Genomic DNA, 24595 nt, shown 5'->3' on the forward strand with positions numbered 1-24595 from the left:
CCACTTCCTAAATCTTACCGAATGAAGTGTAGTACCTGGCGAATATGTTTTAGTGGCTGTCGTGTCAACGCTGTTACTGAACGCTCAAGCATAGTTATTCCTCTTTCAAAGCTATAATGATATGATGCAACAGCCGATGAAAGCTACATTGTCCTTACAAGGAAGGAAAATCTTTTGTCAAAATCTTCCTCACGTGATCAAATGTAAAGAAAAAAAATATTGCAAGGGAAATGTAGTTACTTGTTAAATCAGCAGAATTGGCCATTTTGCAAAACTTAGCTGCCAATTCGTTTTCAATACAGAAAAGAGATGATTGTTTGCGGTGAGAAGTACAATTTTGCAAATACATTCCCCTTGTTTAGCAGGCTTTCGTTGCCCCCAAAATGGTGAGTTATATCGCACACCCTACCTTCTGTACATCACACCAGCCAAAAGTTATTTACTCACCCCAGCCAACCCAAACAGAAAGACCCTAGTACGGTTAGCGCAAAACAAGAGATCTCTACTAACCTAGAGATATATATACGCCCCAGCTGATTCAAATGTTACAGTGTTGTCCACACCCAGCTATCTTGGAACTCTCGGAGGCTTGCCCGAGGCGCCTGTATTGCAACGCTCAGCTGTCGAATGCTGTTGCTCCTCCAGGAAACCATACACCCGCGAGCGGAACTTCTGGGCCAAATCGGCGAGATCATTCGCCATCTGAGGGTTTAGCTGCCTCAAGGGGTACTTGCTCCTCTGGGGCAGCCGGTTCGCGATGTCGATTGTCAACCCCGCGCACCGCTTGCTCCCCATCAGCACCTCCAGGGTTGGCTTTGAAAACATGGCGTGCGAGGCTAGTCGGTTTAGAAGGATCAGAACTTCTCTCATCAGCAAATACCTGCGTTGAAAAATTATTATTTGCATCAAATGCAAATAGGGAAGCACAGGAAACTCTCATGTTTACGTTGTTCAAGAACACAAAAGCATGTAATCTATGATAAAATTACAGATTATTATCTTGCAACAACTGTTCAGATTTGCCATACAGCCCACACTTTATGTGCTTGAACAGTTGGGCAAAGCAATATACAACTAATCTTCAGGTGGGCTCAAGCTCCCTAACAAAGAAATACAACTATGCATCCAAACTTCAATGAATTATTCCTTATAGTAATGTATCTTAGGACAATAAGTTAGCCTCCTGATCTATTATTTGTGCAACTATTTTACAACATTTTAAAAATACTGAATGAACAAAAAGGTACTCCTTCCGTCCCATAATATAAGATGTTATTACATCCAATATGGCGAATGATATGATGGGAACAAAGGGAGTAGCTTCAAAGTTGATGGTCAACTCAAGAATAACATCTTATATTATGGGACAGAGGGAGTAGCTTCAAAGTTGCCAGTAAATAGCACATACTCCCTCCGTTCCGTATTACTTGTCGTAGGTATGGATGTATCTAGATGTATTTTAGTTCTAGATACATCCATTTCTGCGACGAGTAATTTGGAACGGAGGGAGTACATTCATGCTTAGATCCAACAAACTGAGGGGAAAAAAATGCTCAGTTCAGGATAGAGAAGTTTGAAGAATACCTTTCATTCAATAGCTCATGTACCTCGGTTGAAAAATCAACTTTGCATTCCATCTGTGAAGCAAGGACTTCCATGGTCAACTCAAGAAAACTAGCACCGTGGGCAGTCACTGAACCAAGAAGCACTTCATATCCCAATTTGCCACTAGAAGCTATGTACGCTAATAGATTCACAACTAGCCGACAAAGCTTGAGCTCCTGAAAAACATCAGCTTTCTTTAGTTGATAATAAAATTTGGAAATACAAATGCTACACTATTTAGCTATGATGAACTTCTATTGTTGCAATCAAAGCTTAAAACTTTGGAGGAAATATTATGCTCATGCAGCAATGTTTTTAGCATGGCAGGGGAAAGAACCCATTACTCTCTTTTTAGGGTGCATTTGATTGAGGGGAGCCAGAGATATCCACTTTTTGGGTGCCGCCGACTGTTTGGATATCTGCTGGATGAGGGCAACCACCCTTTGCTTGCACGGGTCCCGTGAGTGCAGGTGAGGGTGTACCCCCAAGGCCCGTCTGAAGTGCCCCCCCCCCCCACCCTCGTAAAAATAACTGCATCCTAGTGCTTGAACTATTGTACATTCAGTCACGTGAATTGCTTGTATAACATGGGCTAATCTCACCACATCTTCACAATAGGTCATCACAACCCAATGTTTATCCACATCCGTCCGACCAAACAAAAAAAATGGCTCATCCCCCTGACCCAACCGAACAAAAAAGGGACATCGTCATCCACGTAGACTTGGATATCCCCAACTCAACCTGGGAATGGGGCGGCTCGTTTGGGTATTTCCGTGCGGGATGCTGATTGGTTTCACTCTGGTTGGGCTATGATGGACAGAAAACGCTAAATGGATGGGGCGGTGCTGGTGTAGCACAAAAGTGGTCTGGATTGGGGTGGTGCGGGCAGGGTCCGAATGGAGAGGCCATGGGTTTGACCCACATGAGTACAGCCGCTCCAGGCCAATAGCCACCAGCCGCAGACTCTCTACTTCTATGGGGTTTCCATGGCTGCCGCTATGCACCGCCGCCGCTGCCATCATAACGTGATGCCGCCAGCATCGTCCTCCATGCACCCCGCCGGCACCGCTTCAAGTTCTCACTCTCCGCCATTGATTCGAGCGGCGTGACATGCCAAGCCATCACATGAGAAACGGCCGAATCAAGAGCTGGCAATCCATGCGAACACCACACCGGTTTCTTGACGTTTGCAACCACGGCCACACCAAGAGGTGGATGGAGCTGAGAAACTTCAGTTCCATACGGCACGACCATACCAAGACGTCGTGCAGATTGGATAGCTTCAACCACGGGCTTGTATGGTTTGAGGAATCGGGTTCAACCGAAAAGTTTGGAACAGTTTGGTGTGGGTTGAATGGAAGTTTCCCATGGTCTGATGTGGGTTGGATTCTGCAAATTGTTCTGCAGACTGGTTTGACTTGGATCTTTGACTTTGTGTGAGTGCATTGGCTTGGATTCGGTGTGGGTTTCAAACAATTCCCAGGCTGATCCCCAACCCATCCCTCTTTGACCTCAAACAAAACACACCCTTAAATCAAAGGTTCCAACCTATAAATGCTACAGACAATAAGTTAAAGCTAAATATGTTTATGCAGAGTCCTGACTGAATCACTAAAGAACAAATGAACATACCAGAGAAGTTGTTGCTTCACAAGTCAAACATTCAGACAAGTCCTTAAGAACTGAGTTTATAGCTTGTTGTGGTTCGTTTTCACATCCAACAGTTTCCATCAGTTCAGAACCATCTTTACCTCCACTGCAAAGCATCTTCAGCATCACAGGGCCTAACAGCAAGGCAGAAACAGGTATTAGTTTGCAGTTACTGGGCACAGGGAAATCAAAATAACAGCAACAAAAAATGTTTGTGTGTCCCAGTACATCTAGTATACCAAGAGGAACAAACGTGGCCAAAATAGCATTTCTTTTTGGAGCACGTGTTTTTTTAACAGAGTGAACAGTTAGCAGAAAATATCTGTAACTTGGAGAATTGTATAGAATCCTTGCGAACACCATATTTACGTTTAAAGGTCCGTGCATTGTCATACATAGGCAATTATTTTTAATATGCAAAATGAACCCACAGTTTTAGGCTTTTAACACCACGACAGCATAAGTCCACAACAGAATACCTCCAGAAGACCACGATATGACTCGACGCAAGTTTCTCCATGACCAAAAGTTATACATGACAGTAGACCATCGATAAATACAATTTACATTAAAACTTGAGCACTGCATCAGTTTTTTTCAAATAAAATGGAAGAACTATATGATGCTAAGTTGCAATAGAGATACAGCAACCAACTTAATTTATGAGAGATGTCACACGCAATTATGTACACGATGTGTGTTTGGAATAAGCCAGTTAGGCAGCAGAAAGTTCAGGAAATTGACGAGGGTCCAAAACACTTCTATCATGCATTTAATACAAGTTTGTGATTGTCCAAGCATTTATGTAATTATTTCCCCCTAAAATAGCTAGCAAATTCAAGGGATATGGTGTCAGGCAACTAACTATTCTGCAGAAGGCACAGTGGAGCATTCAACTGACAAGAATAGTGCTCCATATGCAACATATTATGTTCTTAAATATGGAAGATAGAATATCTAAGCACAAGAACTTACAGTTCAAAAGCAAGAAAAGTAGATGCACCGAATGCTTCTTTACGAGCAATGCATTCTCTTTCTGCAGCAACTGATGCAAGCTTTCCATTACAGAAATAAATCCAAATCTGAAAGTAGCAGAATAGTATATTAGGCGTCAGCATTGGTAATTTCAACCAATTTAAGAAAAATAAAGATTCTTCACATGTTTGCTTACTTTTCACGCTCCCCTTTGGAATCACTGGTCCTTACAATGAGAATCATTATGGATAATGCATCAACACGAATACCCTCTTCCGAATATTTTAGCGCAATTTGTAGCACTCCAGTGAAGAATGGAGTCCAGAATGTACAAGGAAGAAACATATTTCCAATGTGAAGTCCATCTTCCTCTTGGTCAGGCGTATTCAGCAAAGCAGAACTGTGTTCTTGATTGTTCCTCTCCATTTCGATGTTATTGTCAACATACGTCTCAATAGAAACATTGTTCCTGAGGTTACACTGAGGAAAATCGTATTAAAGTTCATAAGCATTACAGCCTACCATTATAAAGAAGTGAAATAAAGTAATCATACAATCTGCAGTTGTTACTTTATTAGTGCCTATTTTCAAAAACTGCACTTGGTAGAATCTATAAATAGGAAAATATCCAGGGAAACAACCCTTTTGCTGAAAACTCTGCAGAAACCATGTGTACAAGTTTTAGAAGGAAAAAAAACTAAGAAGTTCCATATGTAGATGAGTTTTTTTTTGACACTTTAGGTGAGGTGAAGTCATATAAACCTGAAACTTTTCAAGTTCAAACTGATTTGCATTTGAAAGCTAGAAAAAATAAGTCAGCATTGAGTAGTGTTCATTTTACATTTGAAAGCTAGTTCCCAAATGCGCTGGAGAACAACGTATCTTGGTCCTGGATGACACTTTCTCCATTTCGTTGATATTGATAACAAAGTATCTTGACCTCGTTTCTTTTTCTTGTCATTTGACTTCATGGAATGGAGTTCTTCTCATGATAGTCACACAAGAGAAAGGAACAAATGAAGCAAATGATTGACCTATCATATATCATCCAAAGAAAACCTTCAAACTAGTAGGTTCGGGCTGAAGCAGTGGAAGAAGAGCAGGAAGTGTACTCCTCCTGGGACTTGGACTCGCATAACTACTAGCAATCATACCTATTATCGACGGAGTATTAACCTTAGCAGCGCAAAACCGGTGTTGGACGGTGGACTACCTCGTGAAACGAGGGCTGCATCATCCTGAGACACGCCTCCTTTGCGACCAGGAAGGACAAACAATTTTGCACCTGCTGTCAGAATGCACCTTCACCCAGCAGGTTTGGCATTTAGCTTTGGCCAGACATGGACTTCATGGCATGACCCTCCACCCAGTGCGGTGATTGGTTTTTTGAGTGGTTCTGAGTGCGGCAGAGTGCGCTGGTCATGACAAGCTGAAGGCACTTGGCCACTCAACGTCTTCATGATTTGAAGGCTCTGGAGAATGCACAATTCCTGCATGCTCGACAAAGTATTGTCATGCTACCAGGAGCAGGTAGACTCCATTTGGGTGGAAGGAGGGCCATGGAAATTGGCAGGCGCAAAGATACTGAGAAGGGTACCCCTGCTCACGATACCCCCTGGTGTCTCTTAGGTCTGGGCCATAGCTGTAGCTCTAGCTGTAGTTCTGTTCCTTAGGATATATTTTTCTTTGCTTTTGCTGTTTTCTTTAGGTAGGCCTACGTGTTTTCGTTTCTGGTTGGGTTTTCTTTTGGTGTTCAGCTGTCATTTGTGTCATTTTGATGCCTTCTTTCTATAGTTGTTAATGTGTTACTATGGCTACTGGTTAACATTATCTAGGTTGAACATTTGACAACCCAAAAGGCATCCTTGCCCCTCACACAAAAGCAAAGAAAAGGCCACTGGATCATTAGAGAAAGATAACATTGATACTGAATATGGTAAAAATGGCTGTTCTGCAGTTCCCTTGTCTTAATTACTATTTTCTTTTAACATTTGTTTAGTCTTCCAAAGATACAGACAAATTGCTAACCACATAACAGCCATCCTGGGAATCCTGGCAACAAGAAATGTATTCAATGAAGTAAGGCATACCTTTGGTTAGACCTGGTTCCATGAGTGAGCAAGTTCTGCAAGATGCTATGCAATATCCGCAGCACTCTACCAACAACAACAGCCTGAAAAGAAAGGGAACAGGTAAATACATGGATAAACCAGCTGGCCAGCGAAGAGGAATAGAGGTGCTCAGAACTTATGTTCTTGGCTGGCTAGGATTTTTACACCCAAAACATGGCTGGAAATTGGTCAAAGGTAACCCTGTGTTCATTGGTAATTACAGAAAATCAATCATTTTCCTCCCCCAAAGGAATTACAAACAACACAGAGAACACCATTTTGCAATCATTCAAGTCGAATTAATCAACTATGTTAAAAATCATCAATAACCTAATTAGTACTCCCTCCGTCCCAAAGTAATTGTCATTGATTTAGTACAAAGTTGTATCAACTTTGTACTAAATCAGCGACACTTTGGGACGGAGGAGGTATTAGCTTATATGGAGTGCTTAGAGCTATTTCTTTTCCGATGCCAGTGAAGAAGCACAACAGATAGTCACACAAACAACAATGAAATGACTAAGTAAGCAAGCGTTGCTATGGAGATAAAGCAGGATAGTTGGTTCTCACATTACCGACAACACACAGATTTAGCAATGCTTCAAGAAGCGTCTGTATAGGTATGGTGTCACTATTCATCTGCAGAAACAAAATAAACCAGTTGGACATATGAGATGTCATTTTAAAAAAATACTCCCTTCGTTACAGAATGTACCACGTAGTTGTCTTGGCTCTAAGTACTATATTCAGTGCATGCATGGAGGAATAAAACATAAAGCTGGATATTTGCTAGGTATATGGGGTATTGGGGGACAACACACTTATTTTGCATTGGGCTGTGAACAAAAACAATACAAAACTACCTTTTTTCAGAGGAACTAACTGGATTAGAAGGCAATATAGAAAGACAAGCTAACAGTAGCATTCTAGCTGTGAGAAGAAATAGCAACCTGTATTCCTATGAGGTCATAGGACGGTACATATGCACGTACAGGTGTGGTGGAAATCCCTTATACAACGAAGATGCTACACAACTAACGTAAAACAATTATACATGTGTCTAACACTAGCTACAGCATAAACAGAAAATGGGTGAGTGCTGTGTTCCCAATATAAATGGTGCATTATTCTGGTGGAAACAAATCGTGTATCACTCTGTCCTATCGCAAGGCAAATAAATTGTAAGCATTGTATAACAGATTTTAGCATTGAAAATAAAGTTGAAAAGCAAAGTAGAGTTCCAATCTTGAATGCATACTTAGTGCGAGCTGCAACAGAGAAAAAGGAATTGAAAGTTTTGTTTTTACATGACCATCACCTTGACAATAGTATCATATACTTCCGAAATAGCATTATTCATGGAGGAGCTCGCTTCAGTAGAGGTTTCACACTTGTCTGGCAATCTCGCAGATTGGAAAAGTGTCAACATTTCTTCTGAGCAAGAAGCAAGGATCTTCGAGATCAAACTCCTCCCTAACATACTGTTAGCTGGCCTGCCCCAGATTGCACATAGGTTGCTAGAGATGTTATTCATTAATACTTTCTTGCGCTCAAGATGTCCACTGCTCAGTGGAAGATCTGTTTGGACTCCTTTAGTCTTAATGTCCTTAGATTTGTTCCTTTCTAATTCAGCGTGGGCGCTTTCCTACCATTGACAGCAGAACTGATCATTAATGAAATTTGTTTCGACAATATAATAAAGAACAATACAAATAAGCTAGGCATAGTACCTCCAAAGATACTCTCTTCGTGGATGTCCAACAAGAACCTCTGGCATGCAAAGCCTCATTTGCAGGGGTATGGCAAGGCTGATCAATATCCATCTCCTTGCTAGAAATATCTCTGCTACACCAAAAAAATAAAATCTAATGTTAATAGCATCAAGCATGCACCCAAATGCAGTATGGATGTCATGTGAACCAAGTACAGTTTCAAAAAAGCATTCACTACCATCGAAGCTGGTTCAAGGCCAGTTAGTTATATTTACAGAATGTCATGTGAACCAAGTACAGTTTCAAAAAGCATTCCCTACCATCGAAGCTGGTTCAAGGCCAGTTAGTTATATTTACAGAAGTTCACACAGAAAACATGTGTTACATCAGTTGAAGAGAATAGTACTTACACATTTGCCTTCTTAAGATTATGAATCTCTGCTTCTTTGGCCTCGATTTCAAGGTCTTTCTCTTTCATGCCTTTCTTCAGCTCAACGTGCTCGTTTTTCTGCATGATTGATTTGCAAGTAAATATGCGAGTCAAATTCAACACTAGCCTAGCTGCCATGAACTTGCAGCAGTCCACATCCCAGGGTAGGATCAAACAGGATCAAAACGCACCAAGCTCGAATCAGTTACAACACAGCATGGGCATTGATGAATGGTAAAACTAGTACTGCTACTATATGAACCAATAACAATAAGCTGGCAGTGAGATGCGCACCAAGTCATTCATCTGCTTCAAGGTACGCTCCAGCTCCCTCTGCAACATCCAGTGGGATCACAAGCATTGTCAGATCACAAAAAGGCAGCGCAGTGATGAAAGCACTATGTATGGCTGTCTCACCCTGAGCTCCTCGGCCGACTTGCTCTCTTTCTCCTTGGCCGCCCTAGGGAGCCTCCCCCTGGGCGGCACGGCCTTGACGCGTTCACCATGGGCCTGGGTCGGCGCCCTGGCATCCCTCTCCCTTGGCGCGCCCCTGGGCCGGTCGGGTCCCGCCGCCCCTGTGATCTGGCAGTCGCTGTCCCCGGCCGCCGCCGACGAGGAGGGGCGCTGGGAGAACTCCCGCGGAGGAGAGAAGCCGCCGCCGCAGCCGCTGTCCGGGACGCGCTGGGAGAGCTCCCTGGGAGGCGAGAAGTGGACGGGCGCGCGGGGCGCGGAGGCGGGGACGTGGGAGGGGTGCGCGAAGGGGGAGGCGGCGGCGGCAGGCTGGTAGAAGGGAGAAGCGGGTGCGGCGAATGCATTTGGCGCGGCGGGGACGCGGGGGAGCGGAGCGGCAGATGCGGCGGAGGACGAAGGAGGGTACGAGGCGGCGGGGACGCGGGGGAGGGGAGCGGCAAACGCGGCGGAGGAGGGAGGAGGGCACGAGGCGGCGGAGGGCGGCGCGTGGTGCTGGGTGGCGGTGGCCGGGTCGGGAGCGGGGGTGGCGGTGCTAGGGTTGCGGGAGGCGGAGTTCTCCTCGGCCTCGCGGCAGATGTTGTCGAGGGACTGCTGGTTCGCCTCCCACCAACCGTCGTCGAAGATGTCGCCGCCGCCGTCGCCGTCCATCCCCGCGGGCGCCTCGCCTCCCCTCGCGGCGGCGGAAGGAAGCGGTAGGCGAGGGTGGTGGGGGGTGGGGGCTGGACACTGGGGTTTGGGAGGCAGATGACGCGCCCTCCTGGGGTTTTCGGTCGTGCTATATGTCTACGTCTCCCACACACAAAATGAGGGAAACACTCTCTCAACAGGCAAATTCGCCCAACGAATCCACGTAACCTTCTTTTCAAATCACGTACAAACGCAGACGTTCACATACACTCACCCCTACAACGCACGCCGTATCCATATGAGCAGGAACATACACGAAGAGAAAAAAAGGGAGCAGAAATTTGCGCGATTTTTCACGGTGAGAAGTGCACCCATAATGATCTCTCTTTTCAAGCACAAGCACAGGAGTGAGTTCCGCGGTAGCAGCGACAGCATCGCCATTGTCAGGTCGATAAGAGACAGAAAAAAAGGAAGAATCATCTGATTGTGTGTGTGTGTGGCAGATCGGGGCCGCCAAGTTTGTTTGTTACAAGAATCATCAATCATCACGAGCTATGTAAGTAGAGTGGTAGAGGCCGCATGCGTCATCAGTCAGGGCTCCTTGTGGTGGCTGCCGCCGTTGGTGTCGCCCCGTTCGTTCATGTCGGGGACCGAGTCGCCACCGCCGGTCTCCCCTAGCTTGGCCTGCAGCAGGTGCCAACACCACCGTTTAGTCAAGCTCCCTTCATCTTTTTTATCCGTTTGGGCAAAATTCATGTGGGAAAAGCATATGGAAAGAAAAGGCATATAACCAGGGAGGCAGGGACAATGTGAGGTTTATTTAGCTACCTTGAGAGAGGTGTTCTTCGAAAGGAGCTCCTCGTATTCCTTTTTGATCCGGTCGAGCTCGATCCTGAGGGACGAGTTCTCTGACTTCAAAGCCTCAGCCCGCTGCCCGAGCTCTTCACACTCGGCCTGGAAATACCATGTTTTTTTTATAAAAAAAAGCAACTGGCGATTCCATGTGTACAGCTAGTATGGCATCGGTTTTACATCATACCTGCTTGCGCAGCCGGGACCTTCGCGCGGATTCCCGGTTGGACAGCTTCCTCTTCTGCTTCTTCAGTTCCCTTTCATCCTGAATATTTATTGCCAAGAATACAATTGTTATTACCTGTCCTACATTGATACATGGAGAGAATGGCGGAATGCTATAAAAATTAACTCCAAAGGATGGTATCATTCACACATGGTAGGATCGGCTATAGCTTTCCTATCAACCTCAGTTCTGAACTGAATGGGGAAAAAAAGGTCCACCAGAAGGTTTTGTTCAGTGGACTGTAGATATGTTCTGGTATAACTGTCTTGTCAAGAACTACACTTGGGCACAATAATTAACACATCAAACTGGTTTCACATTGAACAACGAAAAGATATCTCCAAATACAGCCGAAGTTCAAAAATGAAACAAAATGCCATCAAAAGGTTTGGCTTGGTGGGTGGCAGTAACATAATGTATGACTAAAAACTAAAGTATAAGTAGCACGGTTGCATAGCAACTTTGGTTCAGTGGACTCTAGCAGTGCAAATGTATGGTCAAGCACTACACAGCCAGAAATGATTACATACCAAACTAGAAGCCCTCCCTTCTCGGAGAAAAACATTCTGGTAACATAGCAGGACATGCCAGTCTTCAAAGGTAAGATCTTAGTCTAACGTTTGTGCAGAAAGTAAGGCGAGACAGAGCATGTGCCAAGGACTTTACCCATTGCTCTCCTCGAGCTGAACCAGACGGTGCTTTGCCGCGCATTGCAGGAACAGGTGAAGAGCCAGTTGCACCCCAGTAGTCCATCCCTATGTTCAAGTTTGTCGCAGGACCAGCAACTCCTCCTATCACTGCACCTGATTGTACTGGAACCAACGGCATGGGTTTATTAAATGTTCCATGCGATGATGAATGAGATACGCCATTCTGAGCACTGCCTGCATCACCGAATGTACCCTCCATCTTATGCAAAGAAATGTGCAAGTCCACTTTATCTATCATAAAACTATAAATAAGCCCTCAAATGCCTACCATTTTCATTTACATCATTCTCCTTTGAATGTGAATCCTGTTGCAACAAAATTAGTCCACAAGTCAAGAGAAAGTTGAAACTTAAACCAAATAAAAGATATGATGTGCAGAGTAATATCAAAATATCAAACTCACGTTTTGAGAATTGGCATCACTTCCTTCACTCTCACTATCACTTCCGCTTTCACTGCAGGTTGAAGGTACCCTATAATTAGTTGTTCTGGAACTAAAGAAACTTGTAATTACCACACATTGCTAACAAAACCTGTTGGACGTAACCCCATTGGCAGATGGACCAGATGTTTTGCCAGGCTCATTTTTCCCTGAAATTATGAACAGAGATCAAAACCTGATTCCCAAGCTTAAAATAACCTTAACACTGATCTTGGACAAGACTTACCATTTGTTTCTGCAGCACCTGGTGCAGCTCCCTGAGCTCCCTGAAAGACATGTCAAAATTTGCATGAACTAGTGACAATCAGAAGAAAAAGAAGAACCAAAGAGATTATTACTTACAGCAGGTTCAAGATTTCCATTTGTTTGCATAGGATAATGAAATGGATGCACACCCTGTACAAGTAATTATTGATTCGTACGAGCATGTCAGTAAAATTGGATGCATATGGTGTGCGAATAGGAAGATAGCTTTGTAGATTACACTTGTCAGGTACAAAAGTTCATACAGGAGTAGTCGGGTGGGCATATACTGTTCCTGGTGGATACATCATATAGGGGGGTGGTGGTGTCCCGTAAGGTGGCACCATGTGCTGCAATTAACAGGTCCATATTTTTAGGTTTACATACAAAAAGCACATGCCTACATATAAACATGATTTTACAGTTAATGCAAACCGCCACCTGCCTAACTTTCACCCCTTTCTTCCTCTTACAGAATTCTTTATCGCTAAGTAAATAATATTGGGGAGACCTTTTTTAATAATATCGAGAAGAGAAACACATGTAATAAGAACTATAAATGGTCCATCAACAAAGCAGGAAAGATCCCATATTCAAGCTGAGGCAGACATCAACTGAGGTAGGATCAGATTTCAAACAGCACAAATTCATACTTTGCCGGTCTTGCTCTAAGCTGAACAGGGATTTATGAGGAAAAGGGACAAAGTTTCCTATAGAGGGCACCTGAGCTCCCCACATGTATGGATGAGCCTGGCCTGCAGCAACAGGAGGGGGGAAAAACCCATGTGGTGGCATCGCTGGGTAGCCCTGCCAAGATTTACAAGATAATAAAGTCAATGACAACACTAAATAACATAATTAATTCAGTAAAATAAAAGCACATCCATCTCATTGGTAAAAAAATCATAGAATAACCTGAAAGCCGGGCCATTCAGGGTAAACTGGAGCTGTAGTGCCAGAGGTAGTAGCTGGAGGTTGCTCCTGAGAATAGGAAAGTAAGAAACCAAAATGGGATTAGTAAAAAGAGAATGTTTATGACAACAGAAACAGGGAATTTGTATTTTGATCCAGCAAGGTATTTCCTTCCGTCAGCATAAGGAAACTAGCGTAGGTAACTAGAACTGAAGTACCCAAAATATCTTTCGGTAATGCAGTCCATGCTGTTAAATGTTGGTTCAAAATAATGGCGATTAGACTGACAAGCTGTGGGATCGAGTTTTAACAAACACCTCTATTTTGTTAGAGCTCTATAAGTCAAAATTTTATCACGTAACTAGAATTTTTGGCGCTCCCGTACAGGCCATTAAACGCAAAACCCGCCGCAAAATTCCTGCCAGAATGAACTAATCAAACTAAACAGTACCATTTGCAGCATCAATTCCATTTTATTCCCTTGGAAAACCCCAATTCTTTTATAACCCTAACCTTAGCTCCATTAATCACCTATCTCCTTGCCATGTGGGCCATGCCTGTCAGTTTTTGTGGTTAGTTCCATGAAAGAGAGAATTTGTGTGGTAAAGGTTGGGGTATTGCGTGACTGGTGCCCCAGATTGGGTTCCTTGGTAGTTACTAAAAAGGTAAGAGGTCTATCAGTGCCACTGCTGAACAGATCTATGCACTTCAATTACAAAAACAAGATTTGCAAGGCATCAACGTTCTTGAGCCAGCCAAACCATGATAATCTGAGTAGTAAAGAAATGTGCACTTCTTCTGCTATAATTTTTTAATATACAATACTTACACAAAGTGTCCTCTAATTTGGGTGTAAAACAAAGTTACTGTCGTCTTAATAATCATCATTCTAAGTACCATTAGGTGCTTGAGACACATCCAAACTATATACACAGAAACACGGGAAGGAGCACGAAAAAAAAAACAATCAATTTATCTTTTCGAGCAAATGGTCAGACCAAACTAAGCACCACAAGACAATCCATTCATTCGAAAAGATGAAGATGCGGCGCAATCAGGCACCTGTTCTGGTGGCTTCGAAGCCTTAGGCGGCGTGCTAGGATCGTTGCTCCCCATCGGATTAACCAGCAGAGCTTCCGGACGACCAGCTCCACCAATCACTCCATATCAAAACCAGTACACCGACAACTCTGGGTGGCAGGAAGACCTAGAGCTGCAACAGAAAGGAAATCATACATTGTAGCAGCAAGTAAAGAGCAAGTTTTATCGTGATAGGAGCGAAAGGTTCGAGAATTTCGCAGGCAGGGCAAGATTCCACTGGCCAATCGAGCAGTAAGCTAGAGCGATAACAAGGAAATCACACTGAAACTCAAGAGAGAACTCCAAGGCGCATTACGCAACACCTCAAGGATCCACACCAGCTAAAAATTCTGACGAACCGCCGAACCCTATCTAACTAACCCTAGCCGATTCGGACGCAGAGCCGGAGCCACGTCCATCCGGCGCACGGTTCCAAACCCCCCAGAGATCAGAAATCCGCGGGTCCCTCGTCCAATGCGAGTGATGCGCCACGTAACCCTTCCGAGTGTTTCAAAATTTACCAGCAGGCCTCACCGGGCTCGGGCTTGGGGCGCGAGCGGCTCGCCGGAGATTCGAGGGCCGGCGCGACGCGACGCCGGCGAGGGCACGGCCACCCACACGAGCAGAGGAGCGGCCCTCGCCGAGACCAGCAAATGCGCGGCGGCGGGGGAGGGAGGGGTGGGGGGTGGAGGAGGGATTGGGAGGGAGGGAGGGAGGGATCGAGGAAGAAGAGATGGAAGCTCCGCGGGGGGCGACTGCGTGGACCGGGTTCACGGCGGACGGCGGGCAGGAGGACGCGGGGACGGGCCGCTGGCGCGCGGGGCCCGCGGTCCAGGCGGGCGGTGATTGGTGGGCCGGGTCCACGGGCGGATATGGCGTGAGCAAGAGCAGCAACTGGCTGGGTAGATGGATGGATAGGCCGGGAGTGGAGTGGCCCACTTGGATGGATGCTGCGGCGGCAACAACCGTCGCCGGCGCCATGCTGGCCTGCCCATATCCTCTCCCTCACTCTCTTTCTCTCAACTAGGAGTAATTAATCATTTCTTTGGCCATGTCATATCAATTATGAATCCTTAATAATGCAAAAGGATGGAGATAAAACTATTTTTTTAAAGCAACTTGGGGAATGGGTGAGGGTTATAAGAGTGGAAACCGAAGAAAAAAAAAAGGAAGTATGACTGCGGTGTCACGGATTGTCGAATCTTATAATCAAAGCACGTGGGATTTTGCGAAATTATCGCCCCGGCGGCAGACGGCAGTGGATATATGAAAGTTATGTCCTGGTCGGGTTGTCAAGAAATCAGGGTTTAAGGTTTAGGAGGATTATATTTCACATGAGTTTTTCCACTGTGAAGGGATGGAGATAAATTTAGATTTTTATAAGAGCAACTTGCTGAATGAGTGAGGGTCCTAAGAGTGTGGAATAAAGCAAAGCAAAAAGGATGTATGATTGCGGTGTCATGGTTTGTTGGACCTTAAATAGAGGAATTCGCAAAATCATTGCTGCTTAAGGTCGCATTCATCACACCCCTTTATTCTTGAGGATCATCGCACTGGCGACGACGAATGCATGAAAGCAATGCAGGGGTGTCGATGAATCAGGGTTTAAGGTCTAGGATTATATTTGATAGGATTTTTTTTGTTGACTAAAACTCATTGGAAAGACCCTTCTTTTGCTGTTTCTACTGTACAATCAAAACAAACAATGCTTCAAGCTCAGGGATGTATAAAATTCAAATCAACATCACATTACAGTCCCATCAGTGAAATCAAATAACAGTGCGACAAAAGAAAGCTTTGTGGTCGTAGGTAGTGGCAGTCTATGTTGTAAATACGATTATCACACAAAGTTGATCACGTAAACAAAATCATCATAAATTCATAATCCACCATTACGGATCCTAGATGGCAAAAAAATAAATAGACCGAGAACAGCAGGCAAGAAAAGGGATCTCGCACAAAGTCATCAGCCCTTCAGTTCAAGGGTTTAGTTGGTTGCTCTATTTTGAAAGTACACGTCCCCCCCTTTAATAATTCAGCTTTGTCTGCTTTCCTCTCACTGCTCAACAATGTACAGCTACTAATAGTGGTACAAGGGATCTGATCAGCCATGAAACCAGGCCTGATCCCAACACACTCAACTGAGAATGGTGCAAACCAGATCCACTCCTCGGAGGCTCCAGACGGTGAGGGGCACAAGGTAAAGCTCCTTTGCTCCTTGGGCCGGAGGGGGAGTGGATGACAGTTCTCGAGGCGGCAGCCGAAGGCACACTACAACCCAGGCTTGCGTTTACACCTTCACACCCACTGGAGCTGCCCTTGGTGCTCCACGCAATGGCGGATGTCGCCGTCGACGGCGATCGTTTGCTTCCTCATCGCTAGAGCGGTTGGTCTCGTGTTGTATTTCACCTGGAACCTTCCAGCTGGGCTCGCGTCGTTGTTGTTCGAGCTTTCGGGGAGGACCTCGTCCAAGAACTCGTCGGCGACGTCGCCATCTTCGTCAATCCTTAACCTCCTTGTATACCACCGGAAGCCCTGGTTGGATGAAGATATGGCATGAATAAATTTGTATTCAAACAACACAATGGAAACAGCAAAATCTCAGGCAGTTTACAACAATCACAGGAATTTCACATTTTAGCCATGATACAAAAGAAACATTTTAATGTGTTGATAGCACAATCATCCAAAAAAAAAAAGAACAATTGATGGGTAACAACTGACATCCTGTATTGCATCACTAGAGGAAACAGTGATGTGTTTTGTCATTTGTTCATCAAGAGTAGGCAAATAACACCAAATTTGGTAGCTACAGTGTACAGAAAAACCATGGGCTTGTACAACATACAGAATACTCCACATACACTCTTTTTAAGATCTTCCGACCCACCCATGAACCAACCCACAGAGCAAGCACTCACACATGCACGCACACAAAGCTAGTCTAGTGTCCTACAACAGATTTGGTGATCAGTAATCCCTGAATGCTATCTTCAAATTCCTGGCGTTCAATACCACAAATATTTTATGTAACTTGCAGAATAAGGTATATTAGAATAACTGTGGCCCTTGATCCAATGTCAGACCTGGGCAGATAACAAATTATTAAACCACATGTGTGGCCTTTATGCTTAAAATGGACATGATCACTTGAATGACATATGATGCATATCCAAACTCATATGTGTAGTAGTTATATCAACCATCAGTAATCGTAGCAGCAGCCAGATTTCCAAGTCCACATCAAACTTTGAAGAAGTGTCTAGGCACCACTCAGTGATGGATTTGGGAAATTCTGTACATTATGCATTTGTGTACACTCTAGTGCAAGAAGAGTGCACTCTCCAGGCTAACTCATATCCGCTATCCAATACCATAGACGATCACATAAATTATGCATAACAAAACGGTAATATCGTATTCACAGCAAAAAAACATTTTTAACAAAGAACAGGGGAACAGCTCTATTTGCACTAGGCACTGTAAGGTGCATCTCTATCCTGGGATTGCTGTAGCACATCACCAGTAACTGCTCAAGGATCAAACAAGGGGCGCTCCCAGACTAAACACTACCAAAATCAGAACCAAAAGGTCTAATTCCGCATAACACATTACACATCACATAATCCCAGAGTCAAATCCGATGATAGAGTAGGCTAAATGGTCATACCAGATCTAATCAGACTAACAGGATTCACGTCCCGAAGTGACTCTTAAAAGAGAAATAGGACGACAACGTACTGAAGGACAACAACATACTGAATAGTAAATTGTGCTTTTGAGTTAAATAGACCATAATTGCATAAAAACAATCAACGCTCAGCATTTTTTTTAAACTAACATTGAATACCAAAAAACAAAAACGGGTAAACTCATCCTGAGTTAATTATCCCTTTTGGCCCTTGCCATTATCAAAAAAGTATTGGTGGAGTATCAATTGCACAATTCTTACAGGCACTAGAAAAACACCTAAACCAACAAGTCAACAGCGACCACCAGATGAGCAATTCCATTAGCTAGGACCTAGAGCTGGTAATTTTGAATCACTACTGAACTTGGATAAGTACCAAAAGCAAAAGGACTCGAATTCCAAAAAATGCTTAGCTAAGCTGACATCCAGGCCGCTTATCGAGCAGCCTATGGACAAAGATGCCCTGCAGATGTGTTGTTACTTATGCAGTACAAGCTTCCGTGGCAAGCTCAGTGACTTCTTGGCCATGATCTTAGGCCAGTGCTGGTGCCAATTCTTGCTAAACCAAGATGTGGTCCTGTTTCTAAGCAGGTGCCTGTGGAGGCCAGCATGGGCATGGCATCAACACACCCCACTGAAGCAGTCACATCAAGCAGAAGCAGAAGTAAGGGTTTAGAAACAAGAGCGTTACTTGCGTGCACATGTGTTCTTTAGGACGTGAAGCCAAAGCTTGGAAAAAAAAGAGTTGTGCAGGCCTCATAGAAAATGTGGACTTCAATTTCAAGAGTCCATTGCCAACTTGGTCCATCACGGTGCTAGAACGCCGTATGAAGAATGCGGAGAACGTGAACAAGAATAAAAATAAGAAGGTTACCGCCAAGGGGAAGGCAACCACAACTACCTAATAGACGCCACTCAGTGCTTTGTGTCATTAGCATAGAATTTGTAGTGGCAGTCCTCGTCAATGGGTTGGTTTCTCGGGATTTCATTTAGTCATTGTGGGCAGTTAGATGATGCTAGTAGCCATGTTTCGTGGGCCTGCATGTATGGTGGGGTGGGGGACAAGGTGCACCTATACAATGGTCAATGGTGCTACGCTCGGAATGTGACCAAGTAGGTGCGGCCGGCGCCCATTGTTTCTCTTTTGATTAGTAGTCTGCAAGCCATGTAAGTGGATGTGTTTGTAACAAAATTTAATCTTTACTTAATGAATGGACAGAGGTCCTGCTGGTATCTCTAAAACATGATAAAGTATGCCTACCAGATTAAAATAAGTATTAAACTAGAAAAAGAAACAGGCAATCAGATGAAACAAGTTAATCTTGTAGAAGAGTGGCTACATAATTGATTAATAAACATGAGAATTAGAAGAGTGGCTACATAATTGGTCAATAAACATGAGAATTAGAAGAGTGGCTACATAATTGATCAATAACCAAATGAATTTGTACTCTAAAGATATACACCTGCCTTATAATGTTCTAAACAATTGGTATCTCAAACTAAGTTTTGAAGTGATGAAGTCATATACTTCCTCATGCATCCGACCGATGGCACGATATCCTACCTTCTAATGGAAAATATCTCACTGTACACCCCATGCAAAGCATAATCTATCAGACACATTGTATGGCCCTAAATGAACAACATAAGTTTTAACACGAATTATCCACATTGCTTATTTTTTGGGTGAGCTCCTTTCCAAACCCTCCGCAACAGTCAGGTACAAAGTACACCAATACATGGTAAAGCTCCCCTCTTCTGAGTGACTAGCAAAATATGTTAGCGTTATTTCTTAACCATTGCGGCTTCCCTCTATTGCAGTTGAAAAAGGCATCACTGTGCTAAACCGACTAGCTACGTTGCCCAAATCATGACCAAGAAGGAAACATCTTTTGGCGGTGGACTAAATATGATCTTCACGAAGTTGCATAAGGAACATACACCCACACAACCTGAAACTGATGGGGGAAAAACTGCAGCACCAGGACCAGGAGCTAGTATCCATAGTCGCCTGCCAATACCAAATTCTAAAAACGTACAGCGCACTGCAATTGTCAGAACAGGAGAAAAGGAGAACAGACGCCCTAAAACCTAAAGTTTGCATAAGCACACAAAGCAAACCCACGTCAAGAAGCTAAAAAGCAGTACAAAACTGGCACAGCCGTCAGCCAAGATTGGATTCGTCCAAGGCGCCGCCATCTAATCGCAGTATATGCGATGCTGTGACGGACAAGATCCTCAGAGCCCGAGATTCCCACCATCTGAGCTACTGCTCGAACTCATCAACACAGCAATTCAGCGAGCAATCATACATTTCAAGTAGAGTAGCAGTACAGTAGAAAGATTTTTTTTTTAAAGGTAAGAGTTCTACCAAGATCTCACTGAATACAAGACCTACGAGGAGCAGCGGAACTACTGGCAGCACACACGTCACCGCGTAGTACAGGGGGTTGCAATCCGACATACCTGGACGCCGCCGTCTCCAGCGGGGCAGGGGGCCAGCACGGGCCCGGCCGCCGGCCGGTCGACCGGCACGGGCACCTGGACGCTGAATCCGCGCCTAGTAGCGTGCCCGGAGGCGGCCGCCGCCGCGGCGGCAGCGGCCACCTTCTCGTGCGGGACGTCCCCGCCGCCGCCGCCGGCGTCGTCCCTGGAGCCGCCGAACATACCGGCGATCCGGCGGAAGAAGCCCATCGCCGGCAGGATCCCGCGGGAGAGAGGGGGGGGGGGGGGGGGGGGGGGGTTGATCCGACGGCGGCCGGGCGCGAATGTCAATGGTCGGTGGGAGATGGGGATATGCCTCCTTCCTTTCGCTGCTTCGAGTTCTGGCCTGAGACTTTTCACTAGATGTGGGGAAGCAACTTCTCCTCTTCTGGTTCCATAAGTTCAAAATAAACATATTTTGCGAACCAACCCGTGGTTAGATATAGTTGTGTTTCTATTCCATTAGCGTTTAAGTTCTGATGCTTGCGTCTGTACTGATGTAAAAAAAAACATATTTTTTTGCTTTTATATATTTTGCATCTGGTCGATAAAATAATTCGCTATAAATCTGACGTCGGATTTTTAAGAATGGCAGGCCTAACCCTGAAATGGCAAATCATGCTTGCTGAAGAAAACTGGCATGCTCGTGCAACATAACTCACCATCCTGAATGTCAGATTTGATTTCGACATCAGATTTTCAACATTCCCATAAGATAAAACATTTTCTTGGTTTCTGTGGCTTGATTTTTTACCTCGATTTCTTATGGCTTGATTGTTTGCCTTCTTCCATCTTTCTCTTTTCATACTACTAATTTCTGCTACACATGTTTGGTTAGGTGGGAATCAGTGGTATGAAATGAAAGTTTGAGAAAACTTTCTCTCAAATTCATACTACTAATTTTCACTACACACCAAGCATGGGTTAGGACTAATAATCGGCTTCTCAAGCCTAGACCCTGAATAAACTTCCACCTAAAAGCTCAAAGTCTTGCTAGTTCTTTTCATCAGCTTAGAGCCTATTTAGTTCAGATGATTTTTATGAGAATTTTGAAGTACTCTATTGTTTTGCACTTTCTTCTAAGGAGTTGTGTGTGCGTGTGGAGGGGGCGGGGGCGAGGTGGCATAGGAGTAGAAAAAATATATTTAGTGTCATTATTCAAAAATTGATCAACTTTTCCTTCGTTCAGGCAAAGGTAACCAAAAATGTACAATCCAATTGAGCAACTTTTTAGAAATTGTACATGCGGTGAATCAGACAAATGTTTTTAGCGACATAATAACATCTTGATTACTTCATTTTTTCGTTTTATAAGGCTTGGGTGTATTTTTAGATCATCATTTTAACCAACCAAAACAAATTATATGCCAGACAAAGAACATATATCATTGAATTCTTATTCAAACAAAGTTTCTCTTGGAATATTTTTTATGACATATAACTTGTATTGTTGGTCAAGTTGATGGTCGAGAAATATGTGTGAGCCTTCTAAACTGTAAGTAAGGGAGTATGCCTTTGGAGGCGGTTAAGTTCAATTTGATTGTGTTTATTAGAATTTATGTGATTTTGAATTGCTATCAATCAAGCACCTAAGTTTACAAAATTCATGTGTCTTTTTAATTCATCTATTTTGTGCATGCATTTTTTCAATCATATCTTATGTCTTTTGTTGATAGTTTTAAATAGCCCACTATAGCACGCTTTAGCATTTAGAAGAGGTCCTGCGTTAAGGGTCTTTTGTCCAAACACATGAGCAAACATTTTAAATAGCTCGTTGTAGCACCGCTATAGCACGCTATAGCATTTAGAAGAGGTCCACCGCTAAAAGGCTTAGCGCGCTATTTAAAACTCCTGATACACATTTATATTCACGTGGGCTAAAAGTGGCGCTGAGTTTCCCTTACGATCTACCCCCTCCGTCCCAAAATAAGTGTCTCAACTAAAATTAGTACAAAGTTGAGATACTTATTTTTAGGCGGAGGAAGTATTTTACATGCATTTTCAAATGATATTTTTCATTGAGTTCAACCAGATATAAGTTTTTTTCAGTGAATTATGACGCTGGTCTTACTGGTAATTCAACATCCTGTTCGTGACCCCGCAAAAAAAACATCATGTTCATGAATATAGCGAACACGTATCACAGTATCCAATCCTCCCTATGTTTTGCACATCCATGTGTTTGGGGGATCTTGTGAACCGCTGGCTCTCACTCTGTAGTTTAGTCACGCTCCTCTCAACACGTAACCAACAACTGACATACTATCTTTCCTTGTTAGAGCATCTCCAGCCGTTGGCCCCTCAGGAGCTCGAAAAAATGCCGTTTGGGGTGAACCGACGCTAAAATCGGGCCGATCGGGTACCTAGCCACCGCCCCAGGGTCGCCCCCCGACACCTATTTTAATTTTTTTCGAAAAGAAATTAGGCTACAAATCGGCAAACGGGACAAAGATTCGGCCAAGCAGGACATAACTTCGACGACTTAAACATTTTTTACATAGCAACCTCAAAATTTACTAAAAAACAAAGGCCGCGACTACAGGCCGAAGAACTCGTTGAACACGGCGATGTCGTTGTTGTCCTTCTTCTCCTTCACGCGGCCGCCCCTACTGGACCCATGCCCAGAGTCGCCCTGGCGGACCGGTGGCGGCGGCGGCGCGTCGTCGTCGCCGTCGTCGAGTACGACGACGCCTCCCTCATCGGGGCCACGATGCCGAGCGGCAATCTCCTCTAGGGCGCGACGATGGCGCTCCAACGCCAGCTACGCCCAGTCCTCCCGCGCCCACTTCACGGCCGCGAGCCTGATGACCCACAAGTATAGGGGATCTATCGTAGTCCTTTCGATAAGTAAGAGTGTCGAACCCAACGAGGAGCAAAAGAAAATGATAAGCGGTTTCCAGTAAGGTATTCTCTGCAAGTACTGAAATAAGTGGTAACAGATAGTTTTGTGATAGGATAATTTGTAACGAGCAACAAGTAACAAAAGTAAATAAAGTGCAGCAAGGTGGTCCAATCCTTTTTGTAGCAAAGGACAAGTCTGGACAAACTTTTATATAGAGAAAAGCGCTCCCGAGGACACATGGGGATATCGTTAAGCTAGTTTTCATCATGTTCATATGATTCGCCTTCGGTACTTTGATAATTTGGTATGTGGATGGATCGGTGCTTGGGTACTGTCCTTAATTGGACAAGCATCCCACTTATGATTAACCTCTATTGCAAGCATCCGCAACTACAACAAAAGTATTAAGGTAAACATAACCATAGCATGAAACATATGGATCCAAATCAACCCCTTACGAAGCAATGCATAAATTAGGGTTTAACCTTCTGTCACTCTAGCAACCCATCATCTACTTATTACTCCCCAATGCCTTCCTCTAGGCCCAAATAATGGTGAAGTGTCATGTAGTTGACGTTCACATAACACCACTAGAGGAGAGACAACATACATCTCATCAAAATATCGAACGAATACCAAATTCACATGACTACTAATAGCAAGACTTCTCCCATGTCCTCAGGAACAAACGTAACTACTCACAAAGCATATTCATGTTCATAATCAGAGGGGTATTAATATGTATATAGGATCTGAAAATATGATCTTCCACCAAATAAACCAACTAGCATCAACTACAAGGAGTAATTAACACTACTAGCAACCTACTAGTACCAATTCCGGACTTCGAGACAAGAATTGGATACAAGAGATGAATTAAGGTTTTGAGAGGAGATGGTGCTGGTGAAGATGTTGATGGAGATTGCCCTCTCCCGATGAGAGGAGCGTTGGTGATGACGATGGCGATGATTTCCCCCTCCCGGAGGGAAGTTTCCCCGGCAGAACAGCTCTACCAGAGCCCTAGATTGGATCCGCCAAGGTTCCGCCTCGTGGCGGCGGAGTTTCGTCCGAGGAGATGGCTTGTGATTTTTTCCTCATCGAAAGACTCCATATAGCAGAAGATGGCCATCGGAGGGCCACCAGGGGGCCCACGAGGTAGGGGGCGCGCCCAGGGGGGTAGGGCGCGCCCCCACCCTCGTGGGCAGGGTGTGGCCCCCCTGGTGAACTTCTTGTGCTCAGTATTTTTTATATATTCTGAAAACGTCTTCCGTGAAGTTTCAGGACTTTTGGAGCTGTGCAGAATAGGTCTCTAATATTTGCTCCTTTTCCAGCCCAGAATCCCAGCTGCCGGCGTTCTCCCTCTTTATGTAAACCTTGTAAAATAAGAGAGAATAGGCATAAGTATTGTGACATAATGTGTAATAACAGCCCATAATGCAATAAATATCGATATAAAAGCATGATGCAAAATGGACGTATCAACTCCCCCAAGCTTAGACCTCGCTTGTCCTCAAGCGAAAGCCGAA

At 44.3% G+C, this 24595-nt stretch overlaps 2 protein-coding genes across 4 annotated transcripts; both read right to left on the reverse strand.

The window, feature by feature from the left end:
• Positions 1-257: 257 nt before the first annotated feature.
• LOC123132006 (protein SENSITIVE TO UV 2) lies at positions 258-14992 on the reverse strand. Of its 3 annotated transcripts, XM_044551752.1 has the most exons (26): positions 14571-14992; positions 14032-14182; positions 12973-13038; positions 12781-12864; positions 12324-12407; positions 12157-12210; positions 12041-12080; positions 11906-11963; positions 11776-11827; positions 11641-11677; positions 11329-11546; positions 11193-11275; positions 10738-10774; positions 10624-10701; positions 10413-10538; positions 8781-8819; positions 8467-8564; positions 8075-8189; positions 7663-7989; positions 6915-6983; positions 6324-6406; positions 4430-4702; positions 4234-4340; positions 3241-3392; positions 1585-1781; positions 258-880 (listed from the first exon to the last, which is right to left on the reverse strand). In XM_044551752.1, the coding sequence occupies exons 2-26, from the start codon at positions 14083-14085 to the stop codon at positions 568-570; spliced, it is 2844 nt and encodes a 947-aa protein (XP_044407687.1). In that variant the 5' UTR covers positions 14086-14182; positions 14571-14992; the 3' UTR covers positions 258-567. The 3 variants fall into 3 exon arrangements, with proteins under 3 accessions (XP_044407687.1, XP_044407686.1, XP_044407685.1); XM_044551751.1 differs by lacking the exons at positions 10413-10538; positions 10624-10701; positions 10738-10774; ... (10 more) ...; positions 14032-14182; positions 14571-14992 and adding an exon at positions 8904-9702 and having other exon boundaries at positions 8075-8186; XM_044551750.1 differs by lacking the exons at positions 10413-10538; positions 10624-10701; positions 10738-10774; ... (10 more) ...; positions 14032-14182; positions 14571-14992 and adding an exon at positions 8904-9702.
• Positions 14993-15899: 907 nt separating this feature from the next.
• Positions 15900-20480, reverse strand: LOC123132007 (uncharacterized). The gene is made up of 2 exons (XM_044551754.1): positions 20210-20480; positions 15900-16584 (listed from the first exon to the last, which is right to left on the reverse strand). The coding sequence occupies exons 1-2, from the start codon at positions 20435-20437 to the stop codon at positions 16348-16350; spliced, it is 465 nt and encodes a 154-aa protein (XP_044407689.1). The 5' UTR covers positions 20438-20480; the 3' UTR covers positions 15900-16347.
• Between the last annotated feature and the right edge of the window lie 4115 nt (positions 20481-24595).

The sequence above is a fragment of the Triticum aestivum genome, chromosome 6A, assembly GCF_018294505.1.
Source record: "Triticum aestivum cultivar Chinese Spring chromosome 6A, IWGSC CS RefSeq v2.1, whole genome shotgun sequence".
In the NCBI taxonomy this organism is placed as follows: Eukaryota; Viridiplantae; Streptophyta; class Magnoliopsida; order Poales; family Poaceae; genus Triticum; species Triticum aestivum.